The sequence below is a fragment of the Schistocerca piceifrons genome, chromosome X, assembly GCF_021461385.2.
Source record: "Schistocerca piceifrons isolate TAMUIC-IGC-003096 chromosome X, iqSchPice1.1, whole genome shotgun sequence".
NCBI classification, from domain to species: domain Eukaryota; kingdom Metazoa; phylum Arthropoda; class Insecta; order Orthoptera; family Acrididae; genus Schistocerca; species Schistocerca piceifrons.
The window spans coordinates 86,926,680-86,946,176 of NC_060149.1; the positions used below are offsets into that span (position 1 = coordinate 86,926,680).

Consider the following 19,497-nt stretch of genomic DNA (forward strand, 5'->3'; position numbering starts at 1 on the left):
GGACGTTAAACACTAACCACCACCACCACCACTTAGTGAATGATCTCCTTTACTGCTTAAGTATTTACATTCTAGAATGAGATTTTCACTATGCAGTGGAGTGTGCGCTGATCTGAAACTTTCTGGCAGATTAAAACTGTGTGCCGGACCGAGAATCGAACTCGGGACCTTTGCCTTTCGCAGGAAAGTGCTCTAAAACTGAGATACCCAAGCACGACTCACGTCCCGCCCCCACAGCTTTACTTCTGCCAGTACCTTGTCTCCTACTTTACAAACTTTTCAGAAGCTCTCCTGCGGACCTTGCAGAACTAGCACTCCTGAAAGAAAGGATACTGCGGAGACGTGGCTTAGCCACAGCCTGGGGGATGTTTCCAGAAATAGCACTCCTGAAAGAAAGGATATTGTGGAGACATGGCTTAGCCACAGCCTGGGGGATGTTTCCAGAATGTTCTGGAAACATCCCCCAGGCTGTGGCTAAGCCATGTCTCTGCATGATCCTTTCTTTCAGGAGTGCTAGTTCTGCAAGGTTCGCAGGAGAGCTTCTGCAAAGTTTGGAGGGTAGGAGACGAGGTACTGCCAGAAGTAAAGCCGTGAGGACGGGGCGTGAGTCGTGCTTGGGTAGCTCAGTTGGTAGAGCACTTGCCCGCGAAAGGCAAAGGTCCCGAGTTCGAGTCTTGTATTTACGTTCTGTCTGAACTTTCCTTACTATATTTACTTAACTACTTGCTTGTTCTGTTTGGCTGTATGGCGTTTAGGGAAAAAAGTTCCATGGATCATTTCAATGATGCAGTGTATAATACTGATGTGGAATCAATCAATTTACAGGTTATTTACAATAACTCATAGTTTCATATGGGTACATACTATCCACTCCCATATGACAGAGCAGAAATCGAGAAACAAGGACTTTCAACATTCACCAGAAATTTTCAACATTCACCAGAAATTTTCATTTCAGAACATAGATGTTAATCATTTCACTTGTGCTGTACTGGATGTATAAGTAAAAGAAGTTGGATTTCATAATAAATCTACACATATTATAAATGTAAGTCCCCCACTGTGGTTTCTGTTTGTATGATCATGTTAATCTCATGCACTACTGTAGGGATTTCGATATGATTTTTAATAATATATAGACTGATTCACGAGGAAGGTTTGTATAAATCACTACATATTACAAACAAGTTGTTTGGCAATAGATAGTTAGTGCTATCCACAAGAAGCTAGGGTGTTCTATGTATCAGTGTATGCATACTGAGCATCACTTTCAGCACTATTAGCTTATTTAACAAAAATATGATTGCTAGTGATTTTAATATTCTTAACATTATTATTCAAATTAATTCCTACAGTAAACTCTCCAATTAGGGTAGCTAATTGCTCTAAAACAGCCAATGATCATATCTTCATAAAAAGGTTTAAAGAATTACATTATATTGCAAAACCAACAGTCAATGATTTCTCTGCCCGCGTCAGTATTGATCAGGATAGAAGATCTACTAAATCTGAGTTTAGAAGGGTACTAAATAAAACAAGACTTGATTATTGCAGGAAACTCCTCAAACAGTTTCAGTAATATAAATATAACTCACACTAAACCAAGAGAAACAATGTGGCAGAATTGCTCAACATTTAACAAAAACTACAATTCTGACCATCATGAAGAATGTGATACTACAGCATGACATTACATACACACAAGAGCTTGAATTGTAACATTGTTGGATTACTGTATTGATCTGAATAAGTCAACTTAAGGTGAACTGTGATTATAAATGTGAATTGTAATTAATTTACAAAGCTACTAAACTACAAACTAAAAAATACACTATGTGATCAAAAGTATCCGGACACCCCCAAAAACATACGTTTTTCATATTAGGTGCATTGTGCTGCCATCTACTGCCAAGTACTCCATATCACCGACATCAGTGGTCATTAGACATCATGAGAGAACAGAATGGGGTGCTCCGAGGAACTCACAGACTTTGAACATGGTCAGGTGATTGGGTGTCACTTGTCACACATCTGTATGCGAGATTTCCACACTCCTAAAAATCCCTAGGTCCACTGTTTCCAATGTGACAGTGAAGTGGAAACATGAAGGGACATTTACCCCACAAAAGCATAGAGGTCAACCTCGTCTGTTGACTGACAGAGACTGCTGACAGTTGAAGAGGGTCGTAATGTGTAATAGACTGACATCTATCCAGACCAACACACAGCAATTCCAAACAGCATCAGGATCCACTGCAAGTACTATGACAGTTAGGCAGGAGGTGAGAAAACTTGGATTTCTTGGTCGAGTGGCTGCTCTTAAGCCACACATCACGCAGGTAAATGCCAAACGATGTCTCTCTTTGTGTAAGGAGCATGAACCTTGGGTGATTGAACAGTGCAAAAACATTGTATGGAGTGACAAATCACGGTACACAATGTGGCAATCCGATGGCAGAGTGTGGGTATGGCAAATGCACAGTGAACATCATCTGCCAGTGTGTGTCGAGCCAACAGTAAAATTTGGAGGTAGTGGTGTTATGGTGTAGTCATGTTTTTCATGGAGTGGGCTTGCACCCCTTGTTGTTTTGCAAGGCACTATCACAGCAAAGGTCTACACTGATGTTTTAAGCACCTTCTTTCTTGCCACTGCTGAAGAGCAATTCGGGGATGGTGGTTGCATCTTTCAACACGATCGAGCACCTATTCATAATGCACGACCTGTGGCATAGTGCTTGCACAACAATAACATCCCTGTAATGGATTGGCCTGCACAGAGTCCTTACCTAAATCCTATAGAACACCTCTGGGATGTTTTGGAGCACCGACTTCGTGCCAGACCTCACCGAATGACATTGATACCTCTCCTCAGTGCAGCACTCCATGAAGAATGGGCTGCCATTCCGCAAGAAACCTTCTAGCACCTGACTGAATGTATGCCTGCAAGAGTGGAAGCTGTCATCCAGGCTAAGGGTGGGCCAACACCATACTGAATTCCAGCATTACCGATGGAGGGTGCCACGAACTTGTAAGTCATTTTCAGCCATGTGTCCGGATACTTTTGATCACATAGTGTATGTAAAAAATAAAGTAAGAGAAATTTCAGTTTATCACTAATGGAATCCATACATATATAAATGACAGTAATTATGATACTGCCAACTGTACAGACACAGGATTTATGTTAAGAACTACTACCAAACTATAGAGTGAAGTATGCTAGTGGCAAGACACAATCAGTGCCTTCTCTATGTGATAGCAATGGAAATACTATCGATGACAGTGCTGCTAAAGCAGAGTTACTAAATACACCCCTACAAAATTCCTTCACCAAAGAAGATGAAACAAATATTCTAGACTCTGAATTAGGAACAACTGTCAACAAATGGTTCAAATGGCTCTGACCACTAAGGGACTTAACTTCTGAGGTCATCAGTCCCCTAGAACTTAGAACTACTTAAACCTAACTAACCTAAGGACATCTCACACATCCATGCCCGAGGCAGGATTCGAACCTGCAACCATAGCGATCGCACGGTTCCAGACTGTAGCGCCTAGAATCGCTCGGCCACACTGGCCGGCCAACTGCCAACATGAGTAACTTAAACGAAGATATCCTTGGATTAATGAAGCAACTTAAATCACTTAATATAAACAAGTCATCTACATTTACATGGCTACTCTGCTATTCACAATAAAGTGCCTGGCAGAGGGTTCAATGAACCCCCTTCAAGCTGTCGCACTACCGTTCCACTCTCGACTGGTGTGTGGGGAAAATGAGCACTTAAATTTTTCTGTGCGAGCCCTGATTTCTCTTATTTTATCATGATGATCATTTCTGCCTATGTAGGTCGGTGCCAACAGAATGTTTTTGAAATCAGAGGAGAAAACTGGTGATTGAAATTTCATGAGAATATGCTGTCACACGAAAAACGCCTTTGTTTTAATGACTGCCACTCCAATTCACCTATCATGTCTGTGGCACTACCTGCCCTTTTTCATGATCAAACATAATGAGTTGCCCTTTGTACTTGTTCGATGCCATCCACCAGTCCCACCTCATGTGGATCCCACACTGCACAGCAATACTCCAGAATAGGGCGGAAAAGCGTAGTATAAGCAGTGTCTTTAGTAGACCTGTTGTACCTTCTAAGTGTTCTGCCAATGGATCACAGTCTTTGGTTTGCTCTATCCACAACATTATCTGTGTGATCATTTCAATTTAGGTCATTTGTAGCTGTAATCCCTAAGTATTTAGTTTAATTTACAGCCTTCAGATTTGTGTGACTTATCGTATAATCAAAATTTAGTGGATTTCGCTTAGTATTCATGTGAATAACTTCACACTTTTCTTTATTCAGGGTCAACTGCCACTTTCTTCATCATACAGATATCTAATCTAAATCATTTTCAATTTGTTTTGTTCATCTGATGACTTTACAAGACGTAAATGACAGCATCATCTACAAACAATCTAAAACGGCTACTAAGATTGTCTCCTATATTGTTAATATAGATTAGGAACAACAGAGGGGCTATAACACTTCCTTGGGGAATGCCAGATATTATTTCTGCTTAACTCAATGACTTTCCATCTATTACTATGAACTGTGACCTTTCTGACACAAAATCATGAATCCAGTTGCACAACTGTGGTGATATTTCATAGGCATGCAATTGGGTTAGAAGATAGTTGTGAGGAATGGTGTCGAAAGCCTTCTGGAAATCTAAAAATATGGAGTCAATTTGACATCCCCTATGAATAGCATTCATTACTTCATGAGTATAAAGAGCTAGTTGTGTTTTGCAAGAAAGATATTTTCTGAATCCATGCTGACTATGTGTCAGTAAATCATTTTCTTCAAGGTACTTCATAATGTTCGAATACAGTATATGTTCCAAAACCCAGCTGCAAATCAATGTTAGTGATATGGGCCTGTAATTCAACGGATTACTCCTACTTCCCTTTTTGGGTATTAGTGTGACTTGAGCAGTTTTCCAGTCTTTAGGTATGAATCTTTCTGTGAGCAAGTGGTTGTACATAATTACTAAACATGGAGCTATTGTATCAGCATACTCTGAGAGGAACCTGACTGGTATACAATCTGGACCGGAAGCCTTGCCTTTATTAAGTGATGTAAGCTGCTTTACAATACCGAGGCTATGTAATTTTGAGAGTATCTATGTAGATGAAGATGTAGATATTTTTAAAACTGTTAATGAGAATAATTAAAACATTGTTATACACATTAGAAGTAGATTGGACACAAATTACAATATTTCGAGATGATAACTCTATCAGTAACAGGGGAATGATCTGTAAAATCAAATTCCATAATCAATTTTGAAAAAGGACTGACATCTTAATTCTGAATTGATACAAAAAGCACGTAATTATTAGAAGGTATACAAGGGGCAATTACAGTAGCTGAGTGGGGCCAGTATGATGCCAGTTTTCAGGTACTAAAGTTGGTGTTTGTCAGTTTTATGATGCCATAAACATGTTCAAAAAGTATTTTGACTGTTTTGGCTACATTTTTTTACTTGGTTAACTCGACAAAAATCACAGCTTACATGAAGTGGACGCAGATATTATTTTAGGTGGAGAAATCACTGGAAACCTGAGTTACATCTTCTACAACCAACAAGTTGCTTCTTAAGCATCTGAGTACAAATAATATATGATATTGTCACAGTTTGGCTGTCTGAAGGGTTCCAATACTGAGAAGGCTAGTCACTCTTAGAGAGACTCTACTTAATTGGTTAGACTATAAATTACAAGCTAATGGCTTATTAGTAATCTGTCAAAGGCATTGCTCTTCAGCTACAAAGGCAGAGGTACATTTCCCTCAGAGGAGTATATTTTCAAAATTTCTTGTAGCAGTGCATTTGCCATTCAAACATTTATTTCTAAGTGATTGACAATGGCAGTTTTTCCAATAAAATCACCTGTAGTTCTTTTAAGTTTATTATTTGCAGTGATTATGAAGTTTATTAGTTTTGTTATTATTGAATGGTAGAGGTTACAGTGCTGTCAGGCTTGACTAGCATTTGGTTGGGTGGACTGTCTGGGTATGCTGAGCAGTGTTGGCAAGTGGGCTCTACTCAGCATTTGTGAGGTTAATTGAGGAGCTACTTGATTGAGAAGTAGCGGTTCAGGTCACAAAAACTGTCAATGGCCAGAAGAGTGATGTGATGACCACATGCCCCTCCATATCTGCATTCAGTGATGCCATTTGGCTGAGGATAACATGGCAGTCAATCAGTACCATTGGGCCTTCTCGGGCCTGTTCAAAAGGAGAGTTTAAAATAACTTCAAAGGATGAACTTCAGTGCAAATGGAGTACCAATATCTCTGTAACCAGCTGGATCTCTGTACTCAATAAAAACTGGAAACAGGTTATATGGAATGAATTATTAGAATTAGTTGCCACTACTACCTAAATATTTGCCATTCCTCCTAAAAAACCCTGTACATGGAACACAGATGAAAAAAATATTCAACACCAAAGTAGATAAAGAAGAAATTGAGAAAAGCATAACTCACACTGTACCAGCCTCCGTTGGAAAATTTTTCTTGCTGTCAGATTTTGTTTCCATTTTTGTATTGAGATGAGCATTTTCTTCAAGCAACTTCAAATATTTTTCATTGATCTCACTTAGTCTTTGTCTCAGCTCTGTATTTGCCTCCTCCAACAACTTGACTTCATTTTTAAGTTTTTCCTTTTCAACTTCTGTACTATTCTGGTATGGAAAAAAAAAGTATGATTAATACTGGGTAAATATTGAGAATGCTTACGTAATTACATTACTATGATAAATGATATTTTTGAGTTGTACACTGCATCCACAACAAAGAGCACTCAGTACATAAATTGTAAAAGTTTAAAAAGGATATCATTCACATATTTCTATTCAAGGTGGTGGTACCATGTAATAATAAGGGTAAATAAAATGTAAATATTGTATGGCACTATTACTTTTGGAACTACAAAGTATTCCTACACTCCCAACCACTGTCAACATTTCCATTGTAACATGAGTGTTGTGTTTTAATCACAACCACTTCATGTAAGTGACAATGAGAGAGTGAAAAGAGGGGCTCAGAAACCTGGTGATAGTAAATAACTTGCTTCTCATGACTGGCACTCTTAATGAATTCAACATCAGTGGGTCTTCAACCCCCTTCAATAGTACAAAGAGAGTTACTTAGTTTAATGCCCCAATTTTATGACTGAAATACAGTCCAAAGTGTCCTATGCCATCACGCTAGAAACACAATCAAGAGTTTTAGAGTTTAACTTGGGTGGTTGCAAATATTCTGGTGTTCAACATCCTGATATCATCCCTGAGGCTCACATGGGACATTTTTGCTAAGTCTTTATGAACAAATGTGCCAGTCTCTATGTCTGACAGTAGTGGTATACTGAATGGACTCCACTCTGAGACTGAATTGTTGTGCAAACTGGATGCATAGCTCCAGAATGACTAGTTGTGTGGATACTGGCGAGATCAGTTCTCTTTGAACCTGCAACTGGTCACCATAGGTCATTTGTGCTGGTGAGCACTGCTTGTCCTTCTTCACTGCTGTTCTCAATGTCAATAGAACCGGTGGTAATGCTTCTGACCAAGATATGAACTGCACATTACGGGTGTTTTGAGTGTATGGTGGAATCAGTCTATCATTCCATTGCTCACTGGATGGTAGCTTGTAGTGCGGAGGTGGTTGCAGCTACCAGTATGAGAAGTTCACTGAAAAGCTGGCTTTCACATTGTTTCCTGTGATCTGTGGTTATGTCTTGTGGTACAACAAACCTGTAGAAACAAGCATGCAGTGCAATTCTTGCAATTGATTCATGAGATGTATACTGTATTGTGATGACCTCTGGCAATTTAGTAAAACGATCAATGATCATTAGCTAACAACATTGACTGGCAAAGTATTGCAGTGGGCCTACGATTTAAATGTATGTTTGGCTCATAGTGTTGGAAAATCTGCAACAGGTGTAAAAACATGCCTGCTAGCATGTCAAGCATAAAAGTGCCCATGCATGACAATCTTTCTGCAGTTCACATCATATGACTGTAGTGGAGATGAAGCTGGCTGTTACTTGGAGTCCAGTGTGCGCTAAGCTATGCAGCATGCCAAAAACTTCCCTATGGTGTTGTTAGAAGGAAGTATATTTATGGGGTTTCTGTACCAAAGAGCATAATTATTAAAAATTCTCTAATACAAAACAAGATTTTAGTTTTGTCATTTCCCCCATTTAAAAATTTATATATATATTCGTGAATGACATTTTCATTTAATTAAGAAAATAAATTTATTCAATTAAAGTTTAATATTCAAAAAACAAAATTTTAAAAAATAAGAAAATTTTAAAATCTATGCAAATTCAATAACATGAATCAAACGATCTTTATTTTCTTTTTCTTTTACATCGACAAATAAAATGTAATTCAACAATATTCTCTAATTTATCATCACCTTCTGAAAATATTTTAGTATAACAATCTGGAAGAGTAATTTTATATTACTCATCTAAACGTAATAAAACTTTTTGTCCCTTTTTAGTTATTAAAATTTCAGCTTTTGAAATATTATAACATTTATTTTTATTAGTAATGATAATTTACAGAACACCTCTGCATAAGCTTTACTATAACTGTCAAGTTCACTTACTAGATACTTAACAAAGTCATTCATGCTCATGTTGCTTTGATTTTATTTAACAGAAATTTTTTTTTAAAAAAATTAAAGTTTAAAAATTTTTGATTTAAAATATTAAAAGTTTATTAAATGTCTTAATTTTTGAAAATCAAAATTTTTTAGTTCTTGTCTTCTGTATCTTTCTGAAAATATTTCAAAAGGATATGTAAAATGCAGATAACACTTTTATAACTTCTTTTAATTTTTTATTCATCTATGTAAAAAAAATTTTCACTTAAAATGCTATGTTGTGAATCATAAGTTAACTCCTTTTCACCATAAATAATTATATATACAATTGTATCATTAGGCATATTTTCATTAAAAATGAATATAATTTCATTGTTTTTTTCTGAGTAGTTAAAACATTCATTCTCCTAGTCATATTTATGACATATATAGGAAAATTCTGAATAAAATTGAATGGATTTAGATTTAAATCGTTATTTTATTGTGTTATTCTTTCAAAATCTCTAAAAGCATCATAAGCTTTTAAAAAACGTATTTGGGGGATCAAGATTCCATAATTGTCGAGGAAAAACTTCATTCCTCCCATTTTTTATAAAATATTTTGTAATTAAATTGATTGAATAAAGAATAATGATTTAACTGATTATTTTTTCAATTAGTTTGGAAAATAATGAAAATACAGTATGGCACATCAAATTCAGCAGAATTATAATAATTCTTTTTCCATTTAATCCAGCAAATTCAATTTTTTGTATTTCAAAGAAAGAAATTGGAATTTTTTGGTTTTCCAATCTTTCTTATTCTAATTCAAGCGAAAGTTCTGTTTCATATGTAACAACAGGAACATGGATCTCCATACTTTTTACTATAATTTTACTTTCTTTTGGAAGTGTACTATTATCACTGTAAGTAGTCCATTGAAGAATAGAATGTTTTTCATCTTTTCTTGAACTCTAAGTGAAAATTGGTCTTAAATCACTTTCCCAAATTATTTCTATAAAATCCTTAAAAAATCCACCAAATAATTCTAATGGATAAAGTGCTTCATTACAAAATTTTATTATTGGTAAGAATATGTCCTTCCATAGTTAATTATCTTGATACAGATGAAGTTAATCGAATAAGTGTTGATGAAAAAATAAATGGATGCTCTGTTCTAGATAAAATATTGTTTCCTTTTTATAGTAATAACATCAAACAATTTTAACAAATAATTATCAATTCGATTAATATTCACTTTACCATCTTATGCTGCAAAATCCATTCCATTTGTGTGAACAGCATCGAAATATCATATACAGCTGTGAACAATTAGCATGAATCCATCCATCACCAATATTAATATTAATTTCTGTTACTCTGTTAGGAAGATTTAATTAATTTATTTATTCTCATCAACAGGAAAACAGTACAATTAACGCTCGATTCTGTCCATGATTTATTAGGGAACAACTTACTAATTCCTTTTAAAATTGGTGTTGTAGAAGCACATTGGAGTGAATCAAATTATCGTTTCCGACAGTGTGAGTAATTGTTAAATTTGGAATAGTATCAAAAAATGGAATATTTATAGGATAATTTGGTGCATACATTATTGGTTCTCCAAATTCAGCATTTGGTTTAAATGAAGAAATAATATTAGTTTCTCTATGAAAATGATCATTATATTTAACAAACATTCCATCAGCTAGATTTATATTTATTAATTCAATTGGAAAGATTTTAGGAACATTGTTAGCAATTTCTTTTTCATTAGATTCAATAATTTGATTATTAAATCCTAAAACTTGACCAGTACAATCTTATTTATCCATAAATATTTTAACATCACTTTCAATAGTAACTCAGTTCAAAGTTTCATCTTCTTTAATGTGTATATTAGGGTTTTTCGATTGAAAAAAATAAAGTTCATCAATTAATTGATAGATTAACAGGAATCCATGGGGAACACTTAGCTGGAAATAAAAATTATTTGAATGAAAGAGTTGGAATAACGAAAAAGGTTATTAATTAATTTAATGCTGTTATAAGTAAGAATCCAAAAGTAATTCCATATTTTACTAGATTTTTGAGTACTTTACCACATACATTTTGGGAAAGTGAATATTGAAAAGGCTTTGTTAATGGTACGATTAATAATTTATCATTTGAAATACATTTACCTGGTTGTAATCGGTGTGGCTCTGGGACTAAAGTAAATGAAATATTAGCATGTGGAGATAAAGGAATGAATCTATTAGATGAAGCATGTCAAGAACATGCTATTACTGACATAATTATTCAACTGTGTTAAAATACTTGTATAGTCAGCTTTAGTAACAAGATTTTTTATTCATAAGTAACTATTGCTTGTTCACAGCATCTTTTACATCAATTGGATCATTTATATTCACAATTCTTCTACCTTAAAATAAAAAAAAATTAAAATTAAAAAAAAAAAGGATTTTAATAAACTTAATGAGAGGTAGCGTTGCTGACGTCCGTAGGTTTAAAAAAGGTCTGTAGGTTTAAAAACCGGATTTTAATCAACTGAAAGGGAGGTAGCATTGCTCATGTCTGTAGGTTTAACCTTAAAATACCCTACACATGCCTCCTGGGTGGTGCTACTTGAGCAACAGTGTTTACAGACAGCCAGACTATCCACAGGATCTCCTGCCAATGACTTATCAATGAAATAGCAGAAATAGTTGTTTTCAGAGCCCATTAACAAGAAACATTGGACCAACTATCAGACTCATTCAACTGAATATCGAAAGCATTAGCAGGGCAACGTGTGACTAGCTTTCAAAATTTTTGCTAGACAACAATATCGATGTGTCATCACTCAGGAAACTCACATTTCCAGCGAATAAATATTCTGAAGACAAGGTTGAATTCCTGGATATTCCGCACTTGGTGTAAATTACCACGACGTGTATGCAATTGCTACTTATGTCCAAAACAACATAAATGAAGCTTCAGTGATTTCTGTAAGTGTGGATGCAGTTATACATACAGTTGTCATACAAATGCACAGTATTACTATTACAAAAGTTTAAAAACCACCCAAATCGGCCAGTCCTGATTTTGTTCTACACACAACAGAACATCCAGCAATTTATATAATAGACTTCAATAGTCACCATGAACTGTGTAAGTACTCTCAAAATGATGAAAATTGGAGCATTCATGCAGAATGGGTTGAAGAGAATAATCTTCATCTAGTGTTTGATGCCAAAGATCAAGGCACTTTCAGGTCAGCTGCTTAGGGCAAGGATTCAAATCCTACTTATGCTTTGTTACATGCAATGAAAGTGGCTTTCCCATCAATGCCACAAGAAAAGTGATATATGTCTTTCCTCACAGCCAACACAGACCTGTAATAATACAAACTGGCTGCATGGTTCCCGTCATACGATCAACCCCACACACTCAATGAAATTTCCAGAAAGCTGACCGGACGAAGTTTTCAATGGACCTGGATAAGACCATTCGCTGGATTCCTGCATCACATAAGAACTATCAGCGCTTCATTGGTGCACTAACAGCAACAGTTAAAAAGTGTGTGCCAAGAGAACACCAGAAAGAAAATGTTCCAGGATGGAGTGATGAAAGTTAAACACTGTACCAACACTTCCAGCAAAGTGGTGACTCAGAGATAGCTATGGAACTATTGTCCAGCTTGGACATGTCTCAGAGGCATAAATGGGCAGAAACTGTCAAAAATATGGACTTTACCCACTCGAGCAGGGAAGCATGGAGTCTTCTGAGAAGACTGGGAGGAAGTGCACAAGCATGCAGAAAAAATTCTGAAGTAACACCAAACTCAATTACTTCCCACATCATTACTACCCCAAGAATACCTGCTGACAAGAAACATACAAGACATATCAGATGACAGTTTCATGACCTCATCTGAGCATGCCCGTCCCTTAACAGTTTCAGACATTGACTTTGGACTGAAGATCCTCAAACCCCTTAAGGCCCCTGGATTTGATGGTATCCCTCCTGAATTCCTGATCCATATGGGAGGAAATGCTAAGAAATAGCTGGCAGAATTCTTCACAGACACCCTGCTGACTGGTCAACTTCCATTAGAGTTTAAAAAGGCGAAGGTAATAACTATTCTGAAACCTGGCAAACCCAGTAACATGGTACAAAGCTATTGCCCCATTGTCCTGCCTTGCTTATGATACAAGCTTTTTGAAAGGCTAGTATATAACAGAATAAGTCGTGCTATCCTACAGAATGCTCTGGTTGATCAGGAAGGCTTCACACCAGGGCATAGTTGCTGCAACCAAGTATTGTCTCACACATCCTTCACAGAGTCAGCATGCCAAATGAAGCAGTCATTTGTTGTGTTTGTTTATCTAACTGCCACCTTCGACACTGTGTGGAGGGAAGGCCTTATCTACAAATTTCTCTGCATCATACCCAGCAGAACAATGGTTCGACTGATTAACAGGATACTAAGCGATCGGAAGTTCCCGGTAATCACTGGAAGCAACATAAGTAAGGAGAGGAAGCTAAACAATGGATTGCCTCAAGGATAAGTTCTCTCACCATTAATGTTCAACCTGTATCTGTCTGATCTACATGACACTTCATCCAGAAAATTCTGCTATGCCGAAGACTTTGCTCTAGCTGTACAACACCAGGAAATGAAGACAACAGAAAAGATTCTAACCAATGACCTGTTTGTATTACATAATTACTTCAAAATTTGGAGACTCCAAGCCAGTGTGAGTAAAACAGAAGTGTGTTGCTTCCATTTAAATAATCAGTTGGCAAACGTAAAACTGGAATTATGTTTCAGAGGCAAAATTATTCGTCATAATTGGAACCCAAAATATCTTGGTGACATCCTGGACTGTACACTATGCTTTAAACACCTTCTTAACTTAGCTCAAAAGTTGAGGACTCGAAATAACATCCTCCATATGCTATGTGGAACTACCTGGGGATCTTCAGCAACCACCCAGTGATCTTCAGCTCTGGGTTTGGTGCACTCAAGTGCTGAGTATTGTGCAATTGTTTCGACAAACAGTCATCATACTAGGCTTGCTAAGATCCAGCTGAACATGAGAATGTGCATAATACCTGGTGTAATCAGATCTACTCCAGTTTATTGGCTTCCACAGTTAACTGGTATTATGCCTCCTGATCTACACAGATGTAGTGCCTGTATGAGGGAATTCCACAAGATCTCCAGGAATTTTAGGCTACCTGTGCATAGCGCCCTGCCAGTTTTAAATCGTAAGAGACTGAAATCATGCCATTACACTCTATATAATGCTGCTGACATGGTTGCTAAGGATTTCAAACCCCTTGAAGTATGAAAAGGTTGGTGGGAAGCAGTGACAGATGTGCGCCTGCATAACATCTTGCCAGGTGCTAAACTTCCACATGGATTCAACCTACCACGCAAGACCTGGACTACCCAGCCATGGCCAATGGAGGGAAGCTCTCTTCAAGTGGCAGAACTGCCTACTCCAGCTTGTGACTACGGGGCTCCATATTTTATTTATTTCTTTATTTGTCCATATAAATCTCTTTTTCAGTACATATATTGTACACGGGATATTCTATAGAAAACCTTTTTAGCTATTGGTTTTTCAAACATCAAATATACATCATTTAAATTTTTATAACAAATTGGATCTATACAGTTAATAATTACAAAATTTTGAAATACTGTATATTTATAACTTATTTCTACAGTTAAAGATACAAATTACATTTTTTCTTGCATAAGATACTGTGAGATTGAATAGTAGCAGTGTTTCAGAAGGTAGGCTGTCACAGACTTTTAAAGCATTGTAGTTCAGGAAGAGATTTTATATGTCTTGGTAATCTGTTGTAAAGTTTTGTTCCTGCATGATATACACCTTTTTGGTATAATGTGGTGTTACAACGATTAACATGTATGTCACAGTATGAGCTGGTACTGTAATCATGGGCACTTTTGTTTTGAGGAAAAAGGTTTTCTTTTCTCAGTATGCATTTTTTAACATTCATGACTACTTCCACTATATCAATGCAGGAAAGTGATAGGATCTTTAGATTTTTAAAGAAAGGTTTGCATGGTTTTCTGCTGCTCACTTGTCTCATTATTCTTATAATTGCCTTTTTGTTTCCTGAAAACTGTTATGGCCTGGTGTACATTTCCCCAGAAAATGATACCGTACTTCAGTATTGAATGTACACGAGCAAAGTATACAGCCCTAACTGTTTCTGCACTAGTATTGTTGCAGAGAATTCTTACTACATAGCTCATTTTTGCTAGTTTTGAATTTAGGGATGTGATACCAGACTGTTCACCACATTGCCAGTGAATGCAGGATACGAGCTTATCACGGTGCTGAAGAGAACTTCCTGCTAGCAACTCCAGATGCAGTGCATTGGATTGAAGGACTGGATGTTAAGTTGTAAAGCCAAACTTAAGTTTCTTGTGTGTAAAGATGTAGATACATTATGTAATTAAATTTTATGATAGGACTGTATTGGCGATACACTAAATAAATAATCAACTAAATAAAACTTATCTAACTAATTACTTTGCAATAAAAGAAATAGAAAAGGCTTGTTCAGGTAATTTCTCAAAAACAGATTCCACTCCACATTTAAATAAGTTAAGTAAACTTACAAATAAAGTATATGATAAACAAATAATTGAATTTCCTTTTATGACTGGAGGAGAAAAAAATTTAACAATCTCAATGAATATGATTTCATTCTTAAAGAGTTTGTTGTTTTTGGTAATAATTTAAGAGAGATTTAACAATTAATGATTGCGATCTTTCGGTGCGTGTTTTTGATTAACTTTACAAAATAGTTCCTTACATCCAATCAATTAAAATAGTGCACAAATGAAGAAATTATTAATGAATTACGTAAACCAATGAGAAAAAATATGTAATTTTTTTGGAATAGACGATTTACGGCAAGCAGATTAAGTCGAAATCGATTGTGGAAAATTAAAATGAATTTCAAAAATAAATAAAGGATATAAATATTTATTAACTGTTACTGATGTTTTTTCAAAATTTGTTTGGGCTATTTCAGTTAAAGATAAAGCAGGTAAAAATATAATTGATTCTTTTCAAAGACTATTCAAGCCAAGAAAACGAAAAAAACATTACAAACAGATAATGATATAGAATTTTAAAATAGAGAATTTCAAGAATTATGGAAAAAAATTAGTATTAATCATTATGCAACTTTTAGTGAATTGAAATCATATGTTCTGGAAAGGTTTAATAGAACATTAAAAGAAAAAAAAAAAATGTGAAGAACATTTGACTTACAAGGAAATTATAAGTGGCTTGATTTAATTAAAAATCTTGTTGATGAATATAACACAGAAAATTCAACAATAAAAACAAAATCAAAAGATGAAACAAAGAAAATGAACAGATGTTATTCATTCTAATGCAACCATATATAAATTGAAAGATTTAAATGGTGAAGGAAAAAGGAAATTTTTATGAACAAGAACTATTGATATGAATTTTCCAGATATTTATATTGTTGAAAAAGTAATAAAATATATTTGATTACACAATAGATGGATGTACAAAGGTAATAAAATTTTTATACTGTTAATAAAACATTTATATATAAAAGGAGTTAGTTATTTAAGATTTAAGCATGTTTGGTACTGAACATAATATTCATTATGGTTATTGTTTATTAAAGAAGATAGGGCATATTTTGATGAAGGTTAACAAAAAATGTTTTAATGTTGGAGTTATTCAAAAATTTTAAATTTGAATTAATGTAATCATCTGTTTTAATGAATTTTGTTTGTTAGCTTTATATAAAAATCATTATGAATCTTATTTACATTGAATTAAGAAAATGGGTGCTTGGAAATTTAGTTTTAAGTTCTAAGAAACGTTTGCTAGATTAGTTACACCACCATACAATTGTTCTTGTGAATAGTTATGCAAAGCATTGAAATAATTTCAACAGCAAATAATTGGTAAGGTTTCTGTCTTTCGTGATATAAATTTACTGAATTTGGTACATGATTAATTCTTAAAAATTCTTCAAAATTTGGCTGTCTATTTCTAATAAGATTAGAAATGTTTCTCAACATTTTTAAATTGTGTATGAATAACATATAACAATTATAATTAAAATTATTATCATGTAATCTTAAAATAAAAACAGTAGGACTTAAATTTTCTTCAGTTACTTGAGGAACATGTGGCAATAAACTAGTTACTCGTTCATTAGTTTTGCATAAAATTTCTACAGTTCTATAATATATATGACCTGACTTTACATAAAATTATCCTTAATTTAATTTAGATCTTTTAAATGATTTATTTTTTATTGAAGGTAAAATATCATGAGTAACCCATTATTAAATTGTTTTGCTTCTTCTCTCTTAAATTTTATATATTTTAACATTTCTAATGTAATTGTAACTTCATCGTCAAAATGTTTGAAGGCGTTATTTACTTTTTTTTATATTCTAAAAGTTTAGCCGCATCTTTGGTTTTAAACTGTGGATTATTATTTTCATCAATGATTATTAAACTTTTTATTATTTTTGTAATTTTTTGGATCTAGAAACATCTCCATTTATATATAATAAAATTCAGTAGGCTTTTATTTCTTTTAAATTCTAGTGAATTTTTTCTTCATAAATGGAAAGTGAAAATAAAATGATTTGTCAATTGTGTGAAGAACAAAAAGTAATTCATAAAGAAATAAAATTTGCAAATTTCGACTACACCTTGAAAAACAGGTTGTATTGATTGTATAAAAAAAGAAATAGAATGAATGTATAGGAAATAAATATGATCATATAAAAGAACTTCATAATTATTGGAATAAAAAAGCATTTTCTTGTGAAAATTGTAAAAAAGGAATTAAAAATTCTTCAAAATTTATTCAGAGGTGTAGCTGTAATCAGAAATATAAAGAAAGGTATTAACAAAGAGTGGAATGTTTTGTAGAAAATTTGTTTGTAAATTATGTCTGAAAGTACAACAAAAATTACATCATGAAAAATATTAAATACTGAAAATTTTTAATTTCATTATTTGTTTTCATTATTCTTCTATGCAACTGTTTAATTCACATAAGAAATAAATGTTATCATCTATTATTTTATTTGAGTCTAATTTTTAATGACCATGTGGGGGTGTTTTAATTACATTTATAGTATAATATGTTTATCATCATCAGAACTTAAAAGAATTTTATTACATTCAACTATATGCAATCCACATTTATATAATCTAGTTACATGGATTTTTCTATATTTTTTATGCAAACAACATTTATAATCATCTAAACTAATTTCAGTTTTAACAATATATTTTTTAACTCCTTTAGATTTATTCTCTTGTTTATCAACAACTTTATAAGCATACATTTTCAGTCATAAACAAACACACTCTGGCATAATTTTTTCACAATTTTCATCTTTAATTTTTCTAAAAACTTTCTTCTTTACTCGTAAAATTCTATAAAATTTAAATTTGAATAATCACTTGTGTCAAATTCGTTTATCATCGATTTTGTATCTTTATAAAAATCTTCAGTTCTTATTTCATAAATAAACGAATATGTATCCATATAACATAATTAATGTTTTTTATGGTACATTGGTTTCATAAAATTATAATGAAAATCATACCCATTTTATTTTCGAAATATCTGGAATACTCTTTCCAATATAAATTGGTTTATTGAATTATACTATTGTTTTTACCATAAGAACTGCAACTAGAATTTCTGAAAATACAGTAGTATGTACAAAATTTGGTTTTGTTCTAAATTCAATTTTTTTCACCTTCTACAGGCATATCTATTTTTACTTCTTTATGTTCTTATCAATCGGTTTCATGATTGTTTAATTTTTCTTATGAATAAAAATATCTTCAACATCTTTCACAAGGATAACTTTTTGATTTGTTGTTAGTTGTCTGTCATTTAATTAATCTAGTTAAATCTTTCATCAAACAATACTGACAATTATTTTCCACTTGAATGAAAAGAAGATTAACATGTTTTTCTTGTTTATTTTCTGTACGGCGAAGAGGATATACCAAACATTTTTCATCGTAAGCGTGAACATTAACACAAATACAGAAAAACATGGTCAAAACGGAATCGCCTAGGACTAAAAGAATTATCCAAGTTGGACATGGTCCCAGATTACACAGAACTCACTGGGCAATGTAAAATCTGTCAGGTATCATGCACAAAAGTACAGTAAAAATTTTGAATTATGTTTATACTGTATTTATGTACTTTCAATCCAGCACAGATGACCATTTACTGTATATTGGAGAATAGAACACTGGACTATTACATTAATTGATAAATAACATGGCATTGCTATATTTTTACTCAAACTTTAAATTAGATTATTATTGTATGTACATACACATTATTCCCATATTTATTTGCTTTACATTTCACTTTTTCACCACATATCAAGGACGAAAACTAGTTTTAATTTCTTGTTCAACATTGTTTTATTCAAGGCAATTTTTTGCACCATACTGTAGCGGCAACAAGTTGGGAGAATTTGTGTGTGCTTAAAATTGCATAACATCGTTTATACATGCAATGGCTTCTTCAGGCATATTAATTTTTCTAGGGACATTATTTTGCTCCTCTTCTTCCTCCTTTGTTTCTTCTTCATCACCCTCTGTGTTGCGGATTTCTATAAAATCAGTTGCTGAAGTGAAAGTTGAGCGAGTTGATAAAAAGTCATCATTTATAATGTAATCATCTGTACTAGATGAAATGTTTCGCATTTTCATTAATTCAGCAACTGCTGCTGCATTTTGTTGAACTTCAACGACCACTGA

The 19,497-nt window shown here is 33.9% G+C and overlaps 1 protein-coding gene across 1 annotated transcript in view; it reads right to left on the reverse strand.

The window, feature by feature from the left end:
• The window catches only part of LOC124722186, a 260,469-nt gene that overhangs the window by 153,103 nt on the left and 87,869 nt on the right, over nt 1–19,497 (reverse strand). Inside the window, exon 6 of the mRNA XM_047247385.1 lies at nt 6,548–6,744. Coding sequence (XP_047103341.1) covers nt 6,548–6,744 — 197 coding nt within the window. The remainder of the gene's footprint in view (nt 1–6,547; nt 6,745–19,497) is intronic.